Here is a 23,667-nt window from a genome sequence, read left to right as displayed (position 1 = left end):
TATATTCAATTAAGAATTCATCATTTGTGAATTTGCACCAACATTTGTTGATTTTCATTCAGAACTAATAGATGTAATTATGAAAAATAGTGTATGAAATTACTTTAATTATATATTATTGTATGAACAGAGTTTCTCAATAGAATAACAGTGAAATAGATTATTTTTTGATTGTTAAATGGAAAATTATACATTTCCATTTATTTATTTTTTTCTTGCTGTTCAGTTTATTCAATTAATTTTTCTAAAGATATAGTTATCTCATAAATGTCTGGTGAACAGTGGTCTATGGGTCAGATAAAAGTCATTTGGAAGGCCAAATCATTACTGATTGTTGTTAATGTTTCTCTTGAAGTGGTTGAAGTTTATATACCTATGATAAGGTATGAAAGGAAAGTGACGGTTTGTTTTATCTATGATGTAGTTTGGCGGACAGTACGTGGTCACAGTCGCCCATAAACATTAGTGCTGTAAGAGATAAGTCATTAGATAATAAGAAAACAGCCAATCTGTGGAGTATTTCTATAAAGGTGATAAATTCAATTATAGATGTTTGTGCACTTTAGTTTGCAAAAATTTTTTAATAGATGTGTCCAATGTGGTAGATTTTCTGACCTTATGAAACATAGTAGTCAATTTATTTTTTAAATTCGGTATTTCTTCAGACCCCAACAACTGTAATCTGCTTCATAGAAAACAATTTATATTTACGATGGGTCGCTCGACTACCGACGCAGGTGTCGTGCTTATTAAGAATATGAATATTTATGAAGCCTGGGTGGAATTAAAGGATGCCTCAGTGTTTTTCTGTGATTTATCCAAAGCCTATGATTGTGTTCAACATGTAACTCTGGTCAGGAAACGTTATGACTACCGAATTAGAGAATGTGTGCTCGAACTTTTGACTTCTTATTACTAAAGAATTCTAAGGGTTGACGTTAAAGGAAAAAGGTCTTCTCGGGTTTCAATTGGTATGGGGATCCCTCAAGAATCAATTCTTGGACCTTTTTTATTCCTCATAGGTATATATAAATGACTTACCCTTTAGTATTGTTTACTGACCTCCTTAGTTTTTAAATGAATCGAAAGCAGGTACAGCGTGACGACATAAACAATGCTATCTCTGATATAGTACACAGGTTCAGCGTAAATAATCTTAGACTGTTATGTACTGTTATGTATTAAATCGTGTGAAAGACAATATGCGTAAACGTGCCGAACTGTGTATCACACGAGAAGGAGCTCACTTTGAACATTTGTTAAGGTTAGTGTAGTTATGTAGGTAAATAGGTAGTTTAATGATTGACAATTGTTGTAAATAAGTATGATTCCATTTTTAAATACGCCGGAAATACCAAGATAGGTAAGCAGTTAATATTATTTTTTGTGTCAAGGGAAGGGAATTGGATCATTTTTGTTTATCTAAGGTAGCCTGCTACCCTGTTAACACGCGGCGGCGCGCGGCGTTTGGATGTAGGTGAACTACCGCGCGATAACTAAATGTACCTACCTACATAACTGTTTTGTGTCGATAACGCAGCTAGGGTGTTCTCACGATGCGTAATTAATTACATAACTTTTGGTTAACTTTACTTAGAAGTTTATTAATATTTATGTTATATTAATTTTTATTTTGTCATATATGATCGTCAAATATCACGTCCTCAAGTATCGATAGTAATTCACCAGTCATCCTGTATATTCAGTAATGTTATGTATCTCCGAAAAAATACTAATGATTGTGAAAAAATGTGATACTCATAGGTACAAGGAACAAACACAAATTTATTACACCTGTTACTCGACTGCATAGTCAGTAACTTTTTTCTGGAGCTTTTTTTTGTTAATGATCGCTTTTGTGCTAAAGGATATCATACAATTACTAAGTTCATGGTTGATAGCACACCTTGGAAATGAAATGATCGCTTCCATGCTATCTCTTTGATATTGACCATACCTATAAATAATCACAAATTGACAAAAATAACTCGCTAAGTCTGTTTAAATTGACAATCAATCTGTTAGTGTAATGCTTCTATATTGTATATATAAATTTGATCTGATAACTATTCCTCGTATCGCTTATGCGTCCTTCAAACTGGGATACAACACTATGTATTGTTGTTTGGCGGCAGAAAATCTGTAGACAGGTTTGTCCAAAGCACTACCACCAAGTGTATTATTACCTACATTTATTTACCAGTGGTTTACATAGGTACGATATTGTTAGAAGCACAGTCTATATAAGCCGTCGAAGAGCTGAGGGCATTCGGGAAATAGCATTCGTTTGTTAGTCATCGAGGGTTTCACTTGATTGTCAATGTTTTTTTAAATTTAATTTAAAACATCCATGGGCTCACAGTTGCCCGTGCCTTTTTTTACATTTTAGCGTTATTTTATATTTTTACGGAAGATCAGCAGATCTTCCTTGGACTTCGAGCTTGTCCTCTTCTTGAAAGACGTGGCCCACACTGACATTTTTTTTTTCATTTATAAATAATCCATAATAAATAATATATAAAAATACTGTATATAGTAGTTTTTTTATCCTAATTACTGCAATCCAGTGGGCCCTGCTCCGTGCTCGATCAGAGAGAGTACAACCTCGGCGACTCTGATGTCGCGTTTATGTATAGATCTCTTGAGGTTCTGCTCTCAGGAAATTTAGCGTTCGATTTTTATTTTGTGAAGTACAGGAGAAACACTACTTTTGTATTAAACTAACTAAGCACACAAATAAAAAGACTTAAAAAAATTCACGATAATTTTAATCACTGAAACATATTTAATTGTTAATATACTTTTTTTTTTTAAAAAAAAAAAAACAACGAATTTATCTCTGGTAGCGTATCTATTGAATAATATAAGTCTACAACAGACAATATAAAACGTGTAACTTTTAAGGAGATACAAAACATCACTACTTGTTTTATTGTTAGTAATACTATAGGTCTAGTTTCATAGAATTTGTACGAAATGAAAAAAAAATAAGACAATATTTTTTTTATATATATTTATCATCTTGGTATTGAAACAGAATAAAAAACAACGTGTTTTACGACAAATTCTATTAAAGTAGACGTTAAGTTATACATATTTGGTTGTAAACAATGTTACTAGGTTAACTTGAAATTATTACTTACTATGGGTATCAATTGCCATGAAATGTGACCGAAATTACTTTTGATTTTTTTTTCCGAAGTTGTCGTAAATGAAGTACATTTTTCGATGACAGATTTATCTGCGCTATACATTTTAGTTTTCAAAATCATAAGATAAAAAAAACGAATTGCGAGGAAAAATAAAACGGTAAAATAAATAAAATAAATATTTTAATTTCCGATGTTTACTTTGAAATAAATATGTAAAGATTAAGAAACAAATAAAATAATAAATAGGTTAATTTAATTCACAGTTTCTGTTTCATATTATTTGATAGATATATTCATGTAAAAATGTGACATCCATGAAACAGTTTCATAAATGTATTTAAAAGATTACAGATTAAGAATCTGATTTAAGATCCACATATATTTTACAAACATCAATATTTCTAAATAGTAAAGTCTATTTCACAACATTTCAATTCTAAAGTCGCTAATAATTTTATACACACAAGTAAATATTTTGATACATATTGTAAAAATCTTTTAAGATCTCTGTCTATCTAATTCTACACTCCTATGCCAGAAAGAGATAAAAACAAGTCACTATATTGGTTAAATTGGATATATTGTATTAATATAATATGTAAGTCGTATAAAAGTTTCAATTTTCTTCTTAATCCCAATTACATTATTAAAAACAGTTTATAACTTGTCACATATATCTAGATACTCGCAGAAAGATTATTTAGTGCGATTAAACGCAACATCAATTGTATAGAAAATTGTTATAAATAATAAATTAAATATTCATATTATAAATAACGAAAATAATTTATAGAAATAGTTTCGTATTAGTTTTAACCTAAGTAATAAATAATTTTTCAAAAAAATAATTTTACTAAAAATATGCATAAATCTCTGAATTAAAAAACTTGTCAATGAAATAAATAAAATTCTAAATATAATTGTCTCTTTAGTATTATTATTGCACAATATCTTCATAAGCGAAGTGGACGTAAAAATTACCGTACAGATATAAATAACAGCTTAAGTTAAATAACTCGACTAGCATCATAATACTTTCTGCCTAATAAATACAAATCAATTGACAACTTAGCTTTTTTTTTTAAATTTTATATTAAAAAAAAATCATAAACTTAAAATACAGTTTATTCTATTTTATTTAACAATGCTGGTAACACACCGAAATATAGCTTCAAAGGCCACGAAAGAGACGAATATAACATGATAATATATCATGTTATAATAATAGATAATTTATCAATGATAAAAAATATAAATAAATATATTTTTAAAATGATAAAGATCTGCATAAATTTGAAATATTATGAATATTTTATAGTGCTGCCGTTTAATACACTTTTAAGGAAGTTCTATCGTTACTTTATTTATTTTTCTTAAATATTCATAATATTTTCTTCAGTATAATATGTCAATTCTGAACTTATTCTGAATTCAAAACTTCGTCACTCGTAATTTTTAGCTGTTTTAATAAAAAATCTCTTAACGGCCACATATATATACAGAGTAAAATAGAATTATCGGTGAAGTAACACTAGATCACAGTCTATTAAATACATAAACATTTATCTAAGAGTTGTTTTACATGAAACATTATTAACGTCAAAACGACGAATTACTTTAAGAAACTGATAGAAATTATCAATTTCTTCTAAAAATGTCTGACTGAGCAAAATCATTTAAATATTTTATTGCATAAGATATTTATTGTAATAATGACAAATAAAAAAAAAAACCTCAATTCATTTACAGAAATGAAACCTTTTTGCGTCAGAAACTACTTCAAACCTCTTTATCAGAGTGTATTTTACCTACATATTGCTTGTATTTTTGACCATGCAAGCGTTCTAATTTCGCACAACCGAAAACGTCGTATAAAGTCCCTACTTATTATACACTGTTCTAGGACTCTTCGAAATCCATTTTACACAAAGCTCGATTGTTTTATTATATTCATTTAAATATACAACTACATTTCGTTTGATAGGCGACAGAACATGCCATTTAAAAACCTCGAGAGTTCCCGTAAAATAAATAATTTCCCTCAATCAGACATTAGTTTCTACGTTTCACTACAGATGTAGGTTTATTCTAATAGTGTCTAATAAAACCGGAATAAACATCACTATTTACGAACAAATTCATTCAATGTGTCTCGTTTTGGGTTAGTCGATTGATTTGGACGGTTTCACTTTGTCCTTTTTCTCCGTACTGCTTTGGCTGCTCCTACAGATAATTAAAAAAATATATATATTTTTATAATGATATTCTATAATTAAATTTTAATCGTGAGAAAATATTAATTTATAATCTTTATAATTTATATTTGCTTACCAATTGAAACTTAACCGTCACAACATATGGCATAACCTGAAAATAATTAAATTAGTTATAGTTAAATTTTTGTTTTACTCTATTATATTTTAGTTGTCGTTACTTAAAAACAACCCTTCCCCCTTTCCGTCTTAAAATTGAAATTTTCAAAAAAACCTTTCTTGGCGAGCGTTATCGTCGCGAAAGGAGTAACCAAGCTTAATAGATGAATAAATGTAGATCTCGTAATGAATCACTCAGTAGTATTTCACTTAAAGGTTTTACTTTACCATCTGAATGTATAATAATTTTATTATAGATCGTAATTGATACTTAATCGACCTCACATTTTAACACTATCCACTTTCTCCCGACAGTAATTATCGTCGGTTATGAAATCACATGATTGTATTACATTCATAATTTTGTATCCTTTTTCATATTTTATCTATATTTAAAAAAATACCTACATAAGAAACTTATGTGTTTTATCATTTTGATGATTTCTTATATCAAATACAAAGTAATTTTTTCCCGATGATGTAATAGCTTTTGACCCTATAGCTTCGTTTTGATCGTAAAGGTTTCTTCTAAGTTATTTGGCTTTTAGTCCCTTTTTGGATTAGACGGTAGGTGCAGTTTCAAATGTCAATTATGATAATAAATCAAAGCTATTTGCCCATAACCTTTCTCGTATTGTAGTTTTTTTTATATCAAATAGGATCAAGGTTCCTTACCGTCCCTTGTGCTTAGACGCCTTGCTGGTCTGCGAGACTACCTCCGTCACGTGGTTCTCTTCCGTCGGTCTCACTATCCGCTCTCTCTCTTCTCGTGAGCTTGGCGCCGCGTAGAGGGATCTGAAGGAAACTTTTGGTTCACTCTGATTATATGACTGTCTTACTTTACATGTTTTTTTTTTAATAATGAAATTTTGATCTAAATGATACATTAAATGCTATTGACTTTTATGGGTTTTTATTTTAATGACTTTATTATTTATTAATATATTTGATTATGTTTATGTTATTTGGTCGACTATCATGATAATGCAATCATACATAGACTATCTGCTTAAAAACGACTGGTTTATATCAGTTAATGGAAATTTAAATGCAATGAATGTTAAATGAATAAACAAAACTTATCTCACGTTGGAGAAATATTTTTCATATTATATTTATTGTTAGCACAAAATCATTATATCTATTTAAAAAAAAAAAACTATTTTTTATTTTCTCTATTATATCTTCCAGGGTTTTGCTTCACTTATAGTATAAGAGACATATTATGTAATGACAATAATTATTTGTAATACAAAAAAAATCTAGCATAACATCTAACATGGGAACATAATTTACCTAGTTAGTTTACTCCGAGCTGGTCGAGTTGAGAAATTGCTAGGCTTCCCTCTCCTCAGGGAGTGGAAGGAGGTCTTTATCGGCTTCACGAGCGCCATGCTGGTAGAATCCGACACCGGTCGTGCACAGTTAAGGGTTGTCACTGTCAGCTCTACATCTTTGATTGCTTCGTTTGATGCTGTAAAAGAAAAATTGATATAAACATCAACATCTACATCCGTTTAATCTTACTCATTTTGGGTTGGTGGGGTTTCATAAAATTACAAGAAAAATAGTTCAACTGACTTTTAAGTCAACCCTTCCTCAAATTGCTTACACAGATACTTTTGGTAGATTTGTTTAATAAATCCCGTAGTCAGTTCTTTCGACTCCAATGGGTTGAGATGTAACGTTTATTTTCTTGTCTACCGGAACCACAAAGTTTAATTGGAATTAAAATATTAACATATTCGATCATAAATTCGTGTGCAATAAAAGGCAACTCTCCATCTAACTCAAAAAGTGGGTTCAACCCAATACAGGCTAACTTCAGGCTTAATAATATAAACATAGATTTTATATTAAAATATGCATAGTCAAACCTGTAAACTCTTCAATTGGTTTGTCGATCGTATCGTGGTCAATCCACGTCAGTCCCATTTCCACCTTCTCAGCCAGGTCCTGCCAGCGTTGTCTATTCTCCATAGTGCCCGTATACAATGGCTGTATCCACGGGAATGTATCAGAGAGAACTTTGTATAAAGGTAGGCAGATCATGTCGATGAAACCCACTTGCATCTGAGGTAATTCGTCTTTCTTCTCTCTAAAATTCAAACGAGTTAATTTAAATACTTCTTTATTTATTTACGAGCAGTTTCGATTGACCTAAGCCCGAGGACTAGACGGTGTACTGGCTTAAGGAACGACAGGCCCAAAGTCCAGCCTAATTGAGACATTCAATATTTATTACTACTTATTTCAAGAATATTATTATTATATATTCGGGACGATCTGAAGACCCGATCACCTGTGGCCATACATTATAATTATGTAGTAGGGGTGCTGACCTGCAGTGAATGAGGTCGTACATGCGCTGCAAATATTGGCTATGTCAGTAACTTGAGAACACACAATAGAAGTTCTTAATAACCAGATCCCAGTCGCTGTGGCCGAATACGGTTTTCGCGGTAAATTCTAAGCTAGTCACACACACTGCTTGCCTACAAACTCCTCGAAGATAAATTCAAGAGCCATTTTAGATAATATAAATATATATTCTAATGTAGCCCTTGAATGTATCTTAGTACATAATATTTGTATTAATTATTTAAACAAATATATTATTATATATTGTATATTTTCGAGCTCAGTGGCATGACATTGGAGAGACCTATGCCCAAAATATTATGATGATGATGAATATCACATTCAATGATAAAATTGTATATAGATATCATACCTGTCCATCATTGCAATGGGTTGCTGATTGAGCTGCAACTTCTCCAAGTCACCCTGATCGAAGAACTCGTCGGCTACTAATTTAGCGACTTTGTGTTGTACCTCCCAAGGTTTGGCTATTGCTGATACATCACAGGCCGTCATCATCATACCACATAATACTAGAAATCAAACGAAATGTATTACTTCCAAATAAAGATATATATATTTGTATATAAAATTTGTACACAATTCAATTGTTTTTTTTTCTTGGTGTTTGATAAAGCTGTATCACCGTGTGAACGAAGTTAAATATTTAATGTGAGTCCGAAACCAACGAAGGCCCCCTAAGAGGTATCTTAAAAAAATGTTTTGGGGGGAGACGACATAATCAGGACACTGCTCGTATCAAGGCGCTTGTTGTGCTTAATCATACAGCTGATATTTCAATACTGAGAACGAAATAGACAACATACAAATATTGGCAACCATTGGCTAAGGTCCATGTCTTACTACCACTGGATAATATTTCGCGAGAAGAAAAAGGTCTTCCAATGCAATAAAATTATATGTAACTTACACTCTTTCTTTTCTTGACTTTGCCAGTCGAATTCACCGTTTTCAACTAATTCTAGGAACTTTGATTTCTTTTTGAAGTACATTGCTAGGTCCGTTGATAGAATTGCTGTCTCCACAACCCTCATTACGTCTTTATAATCACAAGGTGATAATGCCTAAAAATATATGTCATTTGTTAAATATATTGGGACTTATATATAATATTGACTTTATAAAGTTTGTTTAACGAATGTTTAGTTGGACAATGATTCATATCTCTCTGTAATTGTTGATTTGACATTCAAAATAAAAGACACAGCATTGTTTAACTTAGCACTCTCAGCAACGACTGTAAGTTAAGCCGTAGATAATTAAACCATACTTAAACTAATTTAATTGGTAAAATAAAAGGTTGTACAATTGATGACATATAAATCTTTTTCGGAAATGTTATTGTCTAATCTGGCAATCATTGGTAATATTTGTTCAAAACGAGGACCAGTTGAAGACGTTAGTATTTTTTGTTTAAATATTATTACCGTGTTTGGTATTAAAAAATTGTAATTTTCTGGATCAATGAATAGGACAAAATTAATTCAAACACTAAAATAGTTCAGGCAACTTACTTGAAAAATATTATTGCTTTCACTGTTCAAAATCATAACACATTGATCGAAGTGATGGTGTTCCATCGTTGATGTTGAATATAAAATCGCTAGAGGGCTCTCCGTCTTGGTTTGGAATGCGTTATTAGTTCCTCTATGGTCTAGATCATGGCATAGACAAGCGACTAATAGGCCAAGGATTTCAAGGTCGGACATGAAGCGTTCCATTTTACCGGTCTTGAGCATCGCGAACATTGTCTGCGCTACGTTGAGAGCGTGTCGCCAGTTGTGATATTTTACCGGACGATAATTCTTTTTAACGCTCAGTATCCATCGGCATAAAACCTGGGACAAAATATTGATCATTATATACTTACAAAGACTTATTTTTATACATATAATATAGTAGTACCTACTGTTAATAATTGAAGATTCCAAACTTAATTCGATAAATGCATTTCGTGTTATTATTATTAATATTTATTACTTTTAGATGGTTTGTCTTAAGCGTTTATTCTAAGTAATTTTCCACGCGACATTTTTTCCGAAAAATAAAAGGTGAATTATTTCAATTCGTACGAGTATTTCTTATTTATACGCAATCGTGGAACAGCAAAATACTTCAAACGAACCCAAGTTTATTAATGATACATGTATACTCACATCATAAGGAATATGGAACTTCTCAACCAGATTGCACTGTAGGAACATGCGCAAAGTCGCTCTACAGGTATCTTCGTCAGATAAATCGAAATCTAAAAACATATGATATTAGTAAATTAGTTTAACAATTTTGAAAAAAGAATATTGAAATCATTTAGTCTTAATTACCATGGAATTTATAACTGTAAAGATTATAGATTTCAGCTGAGGGTATGACTTCTTGACAAAGCTTGTGGGTGTCCTCCGCTGAGGCTGTTGCGTGGTACGATAAACATTCCAATGCTACCTTTAAAGTAGAAATAAGAAAATATTAATAATCGGAATAATTATAAACAATTAATAGTCATAGAGCCTGCTTGATAGTTTTGTCGAGCAACTGGAAATGTCTAGTATCTGGCATGTTTCCATATGTGCTTTAGCTACTTACATTGGGATCAGAGTAATGTATGTGATGTTGTCCAATATTTATTTATTTATGTATACGAACCGTATAATGTTATATTAATTGCATTGACACAAAGAACGAATACAAAATTGTTACTCCTGTTATAGTTTATAAAATGAATACCAAAATAATTAAGTTTGATTCATAGCCTCACCTTTTGTTTTGCCATTAATTTACAAGCGTTTTCATACATCTGTGTATTGTGAATACCGAGACCACAGAATATGGCAAACGCTTCGAATATTGATATATCGCCATCCGTGAACTGAGATCCGTTTTCCTGAAAATATTCGAAACTTCTTAAATTAAATGCGGATCGTCGAACATTCTACCCACTCATTAAAGACTTGTTTTACTTTATGGATTTTATGCTTAAGATTAATAGCGGCATTTCACTTTAATTTCGTTCTTTAAATTTTACAAAAAGTATCACCACCAAGGTCTGATTTTTTATGTAATATGTAGGTAGATCGGAAAATGGGATGTTACGTTGTCACCACCGGTCATAGACATTGGCGCTATTAGAAATATTAATCATCCATTACTTGGCAAATGCGCCACCAACCTTAAGGGCTAAGATCTCATGTTCCTTGTACCTGTAGTTACACTGGATCACTCACCCTTTAAACCAGAACACAACAATACCAGTAATGGTGCTAGGCAACCGAATATTTGATGAGTGGGTGGTAACTATTCAGACAGATTAACACAAAGCCCAACAACCAAGTCGAAAGTGTTTGGGGAAGTACCACGTACTAATAAGAACTTAAAATCTTTGAAGTCAAGGTTGGCGATTTGGCATTATATCGGATGATTATTGTCTATTTACTCATAAAGAGTACAGGGCAACAATTGTTTTTGTCTTCATTTGTTCGAATTCATTGACTCGCTCATTTTTTATGATATCGGTTGGCGGACGGGCACCAAGTAAATTGTGTTTATTGTCTTATGATTACAAGCATTTCGGTAAATTTTGAGTTATTAGCAAGGTCAAGGTCAAACAAAGCGATATAGTTACTAGAACATTCTAAGCCTATTGAAGGACCACTTTAAAGAATATTACCATATTTTATATGTTGCGTTTCAAAGCCAATGTTTATGTTTAAAATACTTAATATCAGCTGGTCGTATTTATCATATTTGTATAAAATATTGTGATCTTAAATTTTAGTGGCTTTTAAGCAGAAACACCTTACATCCTTCTCGTCACAATATAGAAAGAGGGAGTCAGAAGATAACCTTACCTTGTTAATCAACTGTGCTACACCAATAACGTCCTTATTAGCGTTGACAATGGGCATACAAAGCATTGTTCTTACATTAACAGCGTCATCCGATACAATATCGACTACGATCATGCCATTTTCTTTACGCCATTCATCTACATCAGAAATGTTAAGCGATTTATTTGATCGGGCCACCTGAAAAAAAAACAATGCTTTAAATAATTCTAATAAATAATAATACTAGTATTTGAAATATTCTGACTCCTTATTTATATTCATACAAGCGGCTTTACCTGCGAGAAATACATATATAAAATTTTACCTATAGCACGCAAACCGGCTCCCTCATTTTATCCTTTCTGGGGATTATTTATCAAACTTATCTTTATACCAAATTTCATCTAAATCGGTTCAGCGGCTTAAGGGAATATGTAACGGACAGAGTTACTTTCGCATTTATAATATTGGTACAGATAGAATATCTGTTCGAGATTCCTTAAATAAGACCGTCTTTGGACATTCTAACTCCAATAAGTTACAAGAATTTAGGGACAATAAATGAATTCTAAAATCAGTTTATTATACCGATATCACTCACATCATCAATTTGAGAAGACTACTTAAGTTGCATTTGGAAGCGTCTTTCATCAGAACTGGGCGAACCAAAACATAGTAAATATTCCTCGAGTGGAAACAGTTTGTCTAATAATATTTAGATTGGTATATTAGAGCTTACTAAATTTACTTATTTGTGTATTTTCTCGGAAGGAATCTATTGGAAATAGATTAACGTTCATATGGATTCCGGATTTGGAGAAAATGCGGGTTATATGAGATTGTTTATTGTTATTGTAAGATTAAAATATTCGGATATATGGTTTAAAATGAAAGAATTGAAACCATCTGTGTCGAACTCAATTTTGGAATAAGTGACAACATTATCAATATGAAATGGAAACTTTGAGAACCTATGTACGTATTTATCTGTATAACATGATATATTTTGTAATCGTACCGAAAATATCGCAGTGATTACGTCACATACAACGCATCAGTTTTTAATTTGTCCCCGGTTTAATTTATATACTGATATATAATTGGTATTGAGTTTAACACCGGTACTGAAACGGCGTATAACATTGCGTACAGATTTGACGGTTGACGGTTTGATTTTGCTTGTAAAATTTTAATCTGTTGATTCAATCGTGAATGTGTGCTACTCTATCTATGTGTGTGTACTAATTAGCAAAATAGTTGACACATACCGCGAGAGCAATACAAGCGAGCGTGGATTTGATGTCATGTCGTGGCGTTAGAGTAGTTCTGGAATGTTTAGCTCCTAGTTCGAACAGCGTGTGAAACCTCGTAGGCGCTGGAGGCGGTAACGCAGGAGCACCGCTCGGTCTACCACCCGGTCTTTGTACTATACGTTCTAAATGACTCTGGAACAAAAATTAATTTATTATTACCTTTATTGTATATACACATACAAAGCTTCATTATTACAAAGTTCACACATGGATAAGTGCGGCCGGGAATATGCCTCAGGTTTATGAGTTTAGATGTTGGAGTTTCAGAATTTTGACGTCTTTAATTGCTTTGCGAGGAAGAAGACGCAAACAATTCCAACTTTCAAACTCAGAGCTGCTATTGAAAAATTTTCGACGAAACCCAATAACTTTTTACAAGTTCGACTCGAGTTTGAACCCAGAGCTCGAGATCTTTCGTATTATGAGCTAGTCACTATTCATTTAACTTAACTTAAGTTACTTGTAACATTACTTTAAGTATTGTCTTACCGATTCACAATGGTCCGTATCAAGTATAAAAACAGCACAACGTTCACACTTCAGCAGCTCCCTCGCTTCAGTCATAATCTTTGTGACAAGACATTCGAGGTTACTCTGTTCCTCAAATATACTTCTCGCTAATGCTAGAAGTATTTGATTTCGTTTGTATTCCAACACAGACGATTCGAATAGTTGGGCATTTTGTATGCCAATACCGCAGAACGTTAAATAACGTCGGAATACTTCGACATCTCGAGCAGAAAATTCTTTTGATCCTGATAAAACATTAATAAAATTAATAAAGTTAGGATTAAGCTGGTTTGAATGGAATCAGTATTAAAAATGAAGGTGTATTTAAAATATGATATTTTATAAATGATAAAAAGAGCGAACTAAGTATTAATTGCTTTTAAGAGCATATAATAATTTAATTGTATTTGAATGACGTCATATTCATGTAAAACAATTGCTGGAAAACAGTAACATGGTCAGTGATGATTCAAAAGTGCTTGAAAGAAATGATTAATTATAATTTGATAAAATTATAGAACTATGTTAAAGTGAAGTTAGATCTTGACTCAAAAATGCTTTTGGCTGAATCGTACAACATTTTTACCTGTTTTTTTTTGAATTGATTTCATTTCCTTGCACGCTTATTTATATATATCGATAGTTCTAAAACAATCTCATTTAATTTGACAGGTAATTAATAATATAGTATTTATTAATATAAATATATTGAGTACCGTCAGTTTTGTTGATAATCTGTGCGACACCGACAACATCACCCTCGCAGTTGCAAATCGGCATGCAAAGTATTAATTCGGTTTTGTAACCAGTACGTGCGTCTATTTCACTGTTGAACCTACAAATGGAAATACTGTTAACGCTTCCTAGTGTCTTAGTTGTAGTCTACTTTAGCGAAATATGCTGCCTATGCCAAACTTATACTAGAGAAATGAAGGAGGAATGTCATCGTATTCCAATTCTGAAGTTTATTATGTGAAAATTCTATTGACGCGCCTTGGGGGCCTCCCCGCATACGTCAGACCGTTTGTCGTCTCGTATGCCGTGACGGTAAACGGCATGGCGTATCCTTGTTATTGCTATCAACAATATTAGTTAACGTATCCACTTCGCTGAGCGTAAATTACCTCTTTTGAGTAATGATATGCATAGAATTATTACAATAAAACGATAATTATCTAAAACCTCACGATAAATCCTTACTAATATTATAAAGACGAAAGGTTTTATTTATGGATCTGTTACTCTTTCACGCAAAAACTGCTGAATGGATTTTAATGAAACTTTAGAATAATATAGATTATACATCAGAATAACATATGGGCTATAATTTATAAAGATCAACCCCTAAAACGCGGGCAAAGCCGCAGGCGAAAACTAGTATGTAATAAATCATAATATAAAATAAAATATGTGAGTTCCTGTCCCTTTAAAACACCTACATACCTTGGATCAGCGTACGCGTTTTTAATATTGATAGGGTGTTTCGTTTGTGCAGCTAAACCAGCGACACCAACTCCGAAGGGTATCCTGATCTCCTGAGTTCTTGCTATCCGCAGCGCGTCATAAAGGTCTGGTGAAGAATTTTATATAAATGTTTTTATTTTTTATTTAAAATAGGCAGACGGTGGCTAATGTGCTACTTGATGGTAAATGGTACCGCTTATAGATCTTGGTACTAAGAAATATTAACCATGCCATACATCGCTGATGCGCCACAATGTTATTTCCTTTGTGCCTGTAGTTACACTGGTAAACGCCTCGTCTAACCGTAATATAACTAACTACTGCTGCTTGACAGTAGCATCTGTGATAAGTGGGTGGTATCTACCCAAACGGACATGCACAAGTCCCACGACCAAGTAAAACAAAAAAAAAAAAAACAATTGAATGTTATGATGTAAGGTTATTGAATAGAACGTATAGTGTTTGGTGTATAAATGAGTACCATTATTAATTGTATGTTAGTTAACCTAGATTCTCTTTTGAATTGCATTTCAGATAAAAAGAGAAACTAAAATACCATCAATTAATGCAATCTCGCTAAATGCACTCGTACATAGTTTTTATTTGAAAGACTTGAGCGAAAACTTTCCTTTAGTGTCGGAAAAACGAAAAAAAGTGCATTCCGTCTTCAGTAACGCATCTTTTAGAATTTATTTTCAACTGTAGCTCATTTCACAAGTTCTACTTAACCCAGTTTAAACGGAACTTTATAATACGTCTGCATGTGTGCGTACTGTATCTATGCGGAATTATATGTACATTTAAAGTTTAAACGTACATAAAACCTTCATAGTCGTTAAATGCCCATTTATTTTAATAGTACAGTTCAGTTATTTTTTGTGATGTAATAAATTTTAAATAGCAAATAAGAAGAAGAGACGCATTCAATGCACACACGTATAAAACAACACACACACAATCACACGCACTTTCAATATTTTATTTAAATAAATAAATATATCCAAAACTGTAGACGACGTTCCATCACGAATTAGACTCGCTATTAAGACTCACGTCTTTAATTCACTGCGCTATTTTAAGTCTATAATGAACGAGATTAATATCTCAAAACAAAAAACCTGATTGTGTCTCAACGCATGAAAAAATTATATATATTATATGTATTCACAAAAGTCACTATAAATATTCGTTTCCAGCGAAAATATATTACTTTATGTCACATACTATTTGCATTATTATATACCTGGATTGTTTTTTTAATTGGTCTTTCTCAGTATTCTAACTGGTACTATAAGGACAATTATAAGCCTAATAACTTTGTACATGAAAATACTATTTTTGGAAATAAACTCGATTGTTTAACAAAATAAATAAAGTGCGTATAATATTGAAAGACGATTCCGCTGAGTATCTTTTTGACACCAACAATTTATACTACGCTAACTCGAAAGTAAAGTTAATAATTGTTAGCGTAATGTAAATCGATTGATTTTAAAAATTGCCTTTAGTTAGCGTTGTATAAATTTGTAACTTCGTTAATTTTGTATATTTCTTAACGATTTTATTAAAATATATAAAAAAAAAATATTTTAAGCAATTTGGTACAAAAAATCGATTTTCACTAAAATTGAGGTTAGTAATTGTAGGTGTCGTCAGAAATTGATTTCTCAGAATAAAAAAGCGAGCGATAATAAAATATATATTTTGATTTTGGATAGCCGCATACCTCGTACCCAGTTATAGCACTGGATATAATAAAATTCGGCAGAAAAATTCTCGCATCAGGATTGATTTCAATTTGAACAGTATTTAGATTGCGAGTGTTTGGCAATTGTCTTAAAGATAATAAAACAACACAACAAAGCCAGTCCTTTTGTATTTTTTTCATTTGTTTTGTTCAAGTCAGAGATGGTTCTAATTTAGTAAATACTCTCAAATTACAATTTCAAAAGGGCAATAAAGACACGATTCGGATCTTTTGTTACTCTAAAAAGCTTTTAAGATAATAACTCGAACAATATTTTAAGATTAGGGAAGCTAATAAGAGAAGTTTTTACACCAAATTCTAATTCGAAGTAAAATATAAATCAAGTTTATCGTTGTTTCGTTCTGTATTTCATTCTACCGGATTATATTTTGTACTGTGTCACCGGGGACGAGGTTTTGAGAGGCTCTGTTTTTTTTATTTTTAAATTAAAATTATAATAAAAACGGACTGAAAGTTTTTTAATCGTCGCTCCGGGATTGAAATGGAAAAAAACGTTGTTGATTTCTGTTACTTTTCTTTATCTCTGAAATGTATAAAGTTGGACAAATTTTAATATGATGTATAACGAACGATGTTTTAAAAGGTTTATAAGTTTCGAAATAATTTACGTTTGATAAACATTTGACTAGAATTATTCATGCTTAAAACGTTTTTAGCAGTGAAATATGCTCTTAGTTCAACTAGTAAATATATTTTTTTGTATATTTTTATTGAATTACTTGTTTATTAAGCACTGGGCACAAGTACAGCTAACTAAATGTATACAAAACTAAGTTATATAATTTCGTTTTTGATCGCTCACTATTCTTGCTATAAGCTATTTCAGATGTAAATGTTTAAGTAATAATGAAAAAACATTGTAGGTTAGTATATATAGAGACGAAATTGATTTGTTTATTTGTTACACTTTGAAACAATACCACAAAACGAGTAATCATTAAATTTTGCATATTCCATTTTGCGTGTCAATAAAAGGGGTACCTAATCTCCTTCCACCCCTCTTTTCACACGCAAGCAAAGCCGTGAGCGGAAACTATTTAAGTATAATTGTAAGTGGATGAAACAGGGCACATCCTTCGTCAGATAAGTAGATATTATTCTTCAAGTGTAAAATACTAAAAGTCTGCCTAAATTAAGTCTCATTGATGAAGATTGAAGGCTTTGTATGGTAATCAACATTCGAATGTTATGGTTTTTATCGTTGAAATATCTCAATTTTAATTTACACACTTAATAATATATACATGTATATATAATTTATGTAGGTGCATGACATACACACACACACACACACACACACACACACACACACACACTCACGCTCACGCACGCTTATAATATATGCTGTGGTAAGATATTGATATGGAAGAGCGGTGTCTTCTGGCACAGGTGCCCTGCTGCACTTAAAAGAAGGCTTCAACCTTTACTGTGTATACCGTAATAAGCTGAATAAATATATATATTTTATAAATGCGTTTTTTGTTATTGTTATAAACCACAAATTTCTGTCTTCGATAATTTAACATTTACATACATATAACAATTTTATATTCGTCCATTACACGAATTAAGATATATGTTTTGCCCGTGCCTTTATACGAATACACAACGAAGTGAATTATTATTTCTCTTTGAGCAAGATGTACGAGAAAATTGGATTACAGTGTCACTGGAAGATTTATTTATTTACAAGCACAGATTATAAAAGGGAATGCAAATTCTGCGATTCTAAAAATGTATGTAGTAATTAACAATATCTTTATACCGTAGATTATTTATACACCTAAATACAGTGTCGCACTACAAAATAACTTAAAATAACGAGCCAACTATATTATCTTGGTGTGGACACTTGACACACGGCAAACGTTACACTACTTTACTAGTGTGCGTGTACTTGTAGCTAAAAGTTGGCCAATTTTTTTTTTCGACGCGTTCTCAGCTTTGACATTCTCTCTAGACGTATAAATATCCGAATGTTATATTACGTTAATAATTAACTAGTGGGTATCCCGCGAAAGTTCGCGTTTATTCAAAAGATTTTTTAGGATTTTCGAAACCTATGACAGGTTTTGTTTTGATTTCATTTCATTGTAAAGTGCAAGTCACTCATCTACATTTGGCGCCAAAATGATGAGATATCTTTTAAATGAAATATTTAAATAGTATACTTTGTTCAGTTAGAATTGGAGTTTATATACTTTAATTTTGTTTACGGTTTTCGTCTTTTTTTCTTCTCGCGCTCTCTAACCGGCCAGTAACTTTTTTTCGGTCTCTATAATTAATAATTTTTAAATCGTAACAATTTAATAATAAAAACTACTCTTTAATTTTCTGCACATGTACGAAGGGAACTCTTCAAAATGAGACTATAACCGTAATATAAGATGATTAAAGACAACACTTTAGACGTACGAAAATGACGTGTCACTTCGCACTACCTGGAATTGTTTACGCCTTTGTTGCTTCTCTATAATGTTCCGTGTGCTCTATCTGCCTTTTCTTTTATAACGTTAGTTTAAAAGCATTTATTCCAAAACATTTTATACAAAGAGGTCAACCGAAAGAGGTCACACGGGAACTAGCAAAAATATAATAAAACACTATTAATATATTAATTTAAATTGAATCGTATCCACGAACAATTGCAGCGATTACATAAATCATTATCAGATTTATACAAAACATTTCTATAATAATCAATAAACAAATAAAATAAAATGAAATAACAACGTCGAGTTTAAAATTAAATCCGACTCTTATATAAAACCTTTGTAGATAAGTGTTGATTGGCTTTGTAATATCTATTTCATTTTTTCATTTTCAGAAGTGTTTATTCATCTAGAATCATTAGAACGGTTTTGGAGTTATTAAATTTGCGAGTGTATTATCGTGGCTTAAGCACTTATGAAGGATTTTGAAAGCTATACAAAATTGATTAGCTTTAATCCTTAATTCGGAGATTTTATTGAAATAGAAATAGCCGGGATGGACTAGTGGTTAGAGCCTTAATTTTAATCAAAGATTGCGAGTTCAATACCGTACAACCACCAGTGCACTTTCATGTATTTAATAAGTTTTTATATTGTTTTACATCTTATGATCGGTGTTGTAGGAAAACATCGCGAGGAACATGTGTTGAATGAAAAACTGCCACATGTAAATTTACCAACCCGCAATGGAGCAGTGTGGTTACTTTCTTATGTCTCTCAAAAGAAGAGGATGTCCAATTAGCCCAACAGTGGTATATCTACAGACGGTTGCTTCATTGAAATTAGGGATATTTACTGTCTTTAATTTATTTTTTCCTCAAATAATAATAATAAAAATTGTGTTAGGAGAAATACACGACCACCACTTTGAATAATAAAGCCATCTGAAGTTTTTCGTCACTTTTATCAGGTCTGATAAAATGGTATTTGTTTCCTGTGGTGGATTTTCAACAATATTATACTAATATTCTACTACGCCTAAATAATTACCCGATACGCTTTTCTAAAATAAATATAATTAAATGTTTGTCAATTGTACGTAATGGCGATCGATCGAAAGGTATAGAAGTCGCTGTGCTGAGTGCTAAGTTAATACAAAACCATTTCAAGAAAATATATACGTGCCAATTTTCATTATGACTCATTTCGCTTCAGCGGTACCGCAATCTAACACCACCACCAACACGTGTACCAACATCCATTTTTATACGTGTATATAGATAAAGATTTGGACGTTGACTCTACTGTCAAAGTCAGCCCTAGGCAAATTTATTTTAGGCTCAAATTAATAGCGACGAACAAAACCAAATCGTAAGTTTCATAAAACATTTTTGCTTAACTCATTAGATTTTTCTTTTATAATAATGACTATAGGTTCTTTGTATTTAATTTTTTAATTGGCTTGTATTGTGTAATAAAATAAAACGGCAACGGAACGGTATAATGAAGTAATACCAATACGCCAGCAATTAATATGCAATGATGTTTTAATGGCGCTATACAAGTGATGTATCAATTGTGGGAACGAAACACTAAAACATAACAAAGGGTTATGAAAAACCAATTAAACCATGTATGTCGCACGGAGGCCACACACTGAAGCCCCGACAGCGAAAACCAAATGTGCCACAAGTACAACGAATATATTTTCCTGATCTAATTAATATCGATTTCAACCACAGTGACGCTTTAACTGAAACCAGACACTTATACAGGACACATAATAGTGCATAAGTGTTAGCACAAATACAGGTGAACTCTCTAAAAAATCCTTATAACCATAATTCAAAGGGACCGGAGAGCTCACACGGGTTCTAACTTCCAAACTCCGGGCTCACTGAGATTTTTTCGGGATTTATATCCAGGTCCCCGGGTTGCGGTTTTATATGCGAGTTATTAGACCATCGAGGCAGTCAACCAATATTTGGTTATAAATAAATATTCCGAAGAATTTACAGGGATTTACTAATCTGTCTTTGAATTATGAATTAAAAGAAAGACATTTCCCGGAATGTATTTTGAATATTAAAACGATATGTCATTTGAATGAAAAAAGCTTTCGAAGATTTTCGGGAAAAACTAAGTAAATTAATTCCTGGAAAGCATGTTAATGAGGCAAATGACAAGTGGGATGCTATTACACGAAGCGAAGAATTTCTATGCCTATGAGATTACTTGGAGGACCGTCAAGCAGTACTTAGAATTTTTCTTCCAATTTGAAGGGTGACTAAGCCCGTGTGACATGCACATGCACTAAACATATTATAACATCTTGTTTCCCAAGGTCGGTGGCGCATCGGTTATATATGGACTGGTTAATATTTGTCTATGAGCAGGAGTGAGCTCTAATCTTCTAGTGGCCAATCTACAAGACTGTCTAACTGGATATGTTTGTCAAAAGCATGTAATTAAATTTGTTATGAACTAAGCTTGAACCTCACGGTAAGACATGTTTTTAAAAAAGCGGGTGTCAACTATTTCCATAATAATGTGTGCGTCAATAGGCTTTGGAATACAATGACGTAACAATCTTGATACTTGCCTGTATCTCTCGTGACGTCGAATAGTTTTGCCTGCAGATATCTGTTTGGCGGTGTACCTTTAGCCAGGAACAAACTTCCTCGGTCAGCTGACGTGAGAAGGCAAACGTTAACAAGTATCTGTAACAATAAATAACTTTAGCATATTTCTTTTCTATTTATTTAATTTAATAAAATTTATTTGTTTATATATTTTCCAAATAAATTTTCTCGCAAAGCAACTAAATTATGTAACGACGATAAATATCACACAGCCGGGGAAAAGATTCGTCGCCTTCTAAGAAGACAGTTTATTAATATAAGCTCCATTACAGAGTTCTTGAAATTTTCTTTAGTGAATCATAAATTCAATCAAAACTCCAATACTTAGTGCATGCTTGTCTGAATTAGAACTCCAGATTTTTGGTTAACAGCGACGTGTTCCACTGAGCCATCGCTCATAAGCCAAACTGGAAGATATTTTACTTAGCATTGAGGTCGCCATTTATGTAATATATACTTTTTGTGTTACGTAATAAAGTACAAAAATATAAGACTAATATTGCTTATTCAAGTCACGTAGTCTTGCTCTAGTCATAGTACTCGTGCTTCGTACTGGTACACAACTTTCCCAGTAAATAAGATTATCATCAAAGTTAGTTCATTCATTTTAAGTTTCACAATAAATAGCATTAGTATGGCGTTGGAATATATTCAATTTTTGCACACCTCGAACGCGTGACGGGGAAGTGGTCTATTGTCGCGCTAAAATGAAAATCGCGACTCATACGACTTTAATTATATGAAGCAGCAACTTTATATAGTAATTATAATTATGATATAAAAAATACTAATGGACTTCTAACTAGATTAGTTAGAAGTCTGACATATGTACATATAGTTATAAGCTTTTTTATGATGTAGGTAAACGGACGGCAATAGGGGCACCTCTTGATTAGTGGTTATCATCGCCCATAAATATGGTCGTTGTAATAAATAGATATGTATGTCGAAAAGCTAGGAATAATTTCTCCTACACCCTTTGGAGTTTCACCACCCTTATGATATGGATTGTTGAATACGCATGAAGTAAAACTTCATTTTTACATTACATTAGCACCCTGTAAATTTTCAACTGCTGGGCTAAGGCCTCCTCTACCTTTGAGGAGAAGGTTTGGAGCATATTCCATTACACTGCTCCAATGCGGGTTGGTGGAATACACATGTGGCAGAATTTCGTTGAAATTAGACAAATGCATTTCCTCACGATGTTTTCCTTCACCGCCGAGCACGAGATGAATTATAAACACAAATTAGGCACATGAAAATTCAGTGGTGCCTGCCTGGATTTGAACTCGAAATCATCGGTTCAGATGCACACGCTCTAACAAAAAAACTTCATTCATAAAAAAAAACTTCATACAAGAAATTAATTATAAATAAAATTACATAAAACCTCAGTGATGATGATGCTGGGGATTGAACCCGTAATCTTGGGTAAAGGTAGACCTTTAAATAGGCATTTCCACCGAGTCTAGAGAAAGCTAGATTATATGAGATCGTCATTTTGATGAGAACGCTTTTTCTACAATAACAACAAGTATTTTTTTTGTGTTTATTAGATTATTTTATTTTACAAGAATAGAAGTCTACATGACTAAAATATGCTCTATACACAGAGAACAACTGTTATAAATAAAAACATCGACTGAATGTGTAGTGTTTAAAATGTATGTAAATATAACAAATTATATCTCCTTTTTTTAAAAAGCATGGGTTCTATTTTTGAATAATTTCAGAGAAAAGACAATACTTGTACAAATCAGTTCGTAACAAATAACATAATGGTCGCATGTTTGTTTGTTTAGCTT

The 23,667-nt window shown here is 32.2% G+C and overlaps 1 protein-coding gene across 2 annotated transcripts in view; it reads right to left on the bottom strand.

The window, feature by feature from the left end:
- Positions 1-3,455: 3,455 nt before the first annotated feature.
- The window catches only part of LOC125073096 (cGMP-specific 3',5'-cyclic phosphodiesterase-like), a 128,807-nt gene continuing 108,595 nt past the window's right edge, over positions 3,456-23,667 (bottom strand). Inside the window, exons 5-21 of one of the 2 annotated variants that reach the window (XM_047683792.1) lie at positions 21,820-21,937; positions 14,997-15,123; positions 14,270-14,388; positions 13,533-13,798; positions 12,999-13,175; positions 11,752-11,928; positions 10,662-10,787; positions 10,231-10,348; positions 10,063-10,154; positions 9,421-9,744; positions 8,817-8,970; positions 8,259-8,418; positions 7,402-7,622; positions 6,821-6,998; positions 6,200-6,329; positions 5,484-5,519; positions 3,456-5,375 (exon numbers count right to left, since the gene is read on the bottom strand). In XM_047683792.1, the coding sequence (XP_047539748.1) occupies positions 6,212-6,329; positions 6,821-6,998; positions 7,402-7,622; positions 8,259-8,418; positions 8,817-8,970; positions 9,421-9,744; positions 10,063-10,154; positions 10,231-10,348; positions 10,662-10,787; positions 11,752-11,928; positions 12,999-13,175; positions 13,533-13,798; positions 14,270-14,388; positions 14,997-15,123; positions 21,820-21,937 (2,475 nt within the window). In that variant the 3' untranslated portion in view covers positions 3,456-5,375; positions 5,484-5,519; positions 6,200-6,211. The remainder of the gene's footprint in view (positions 5,376-5,483; positions 5,520-6,199; positions 6,330-6,820; positions 6,999-7,401; positions 7,623-8,258; positions 8,419-8,816; positions 8,971-9,420; positions 9,745-10,062; positions 10,155-10,230; positions 10,349-10,661; positions 10,788-11,751; positions 11,929-12,998; positions 13,176-13,532; positions 13,799-14,269; positions 14,389-14,996; positions 15,124-21,819; positions 21,938-23,667) is intronic. The other variant, XM_047683791.1, reaches the window with a different exon arrangement.

This window comes from Vanessa atalanta, chromosome 23 (assembly GCF_905147765.1).
Source record: "Vanessa atalanta chromosome 23, ilVanAtal1.2, whole genome shotgun sequence".
NCBI classification, from domain to species: Eukaryota; Metazoa; Arthropoda; class Insecta; order Lepidoptera; family Nymphalidae; genus Vanessa; species Vanessa atalanta.
The sequence above is the reverse complement of the archived record's forward strand: the minus strand, read 5'-3'. Positions and strand labels throughout refer to the sequence as shown.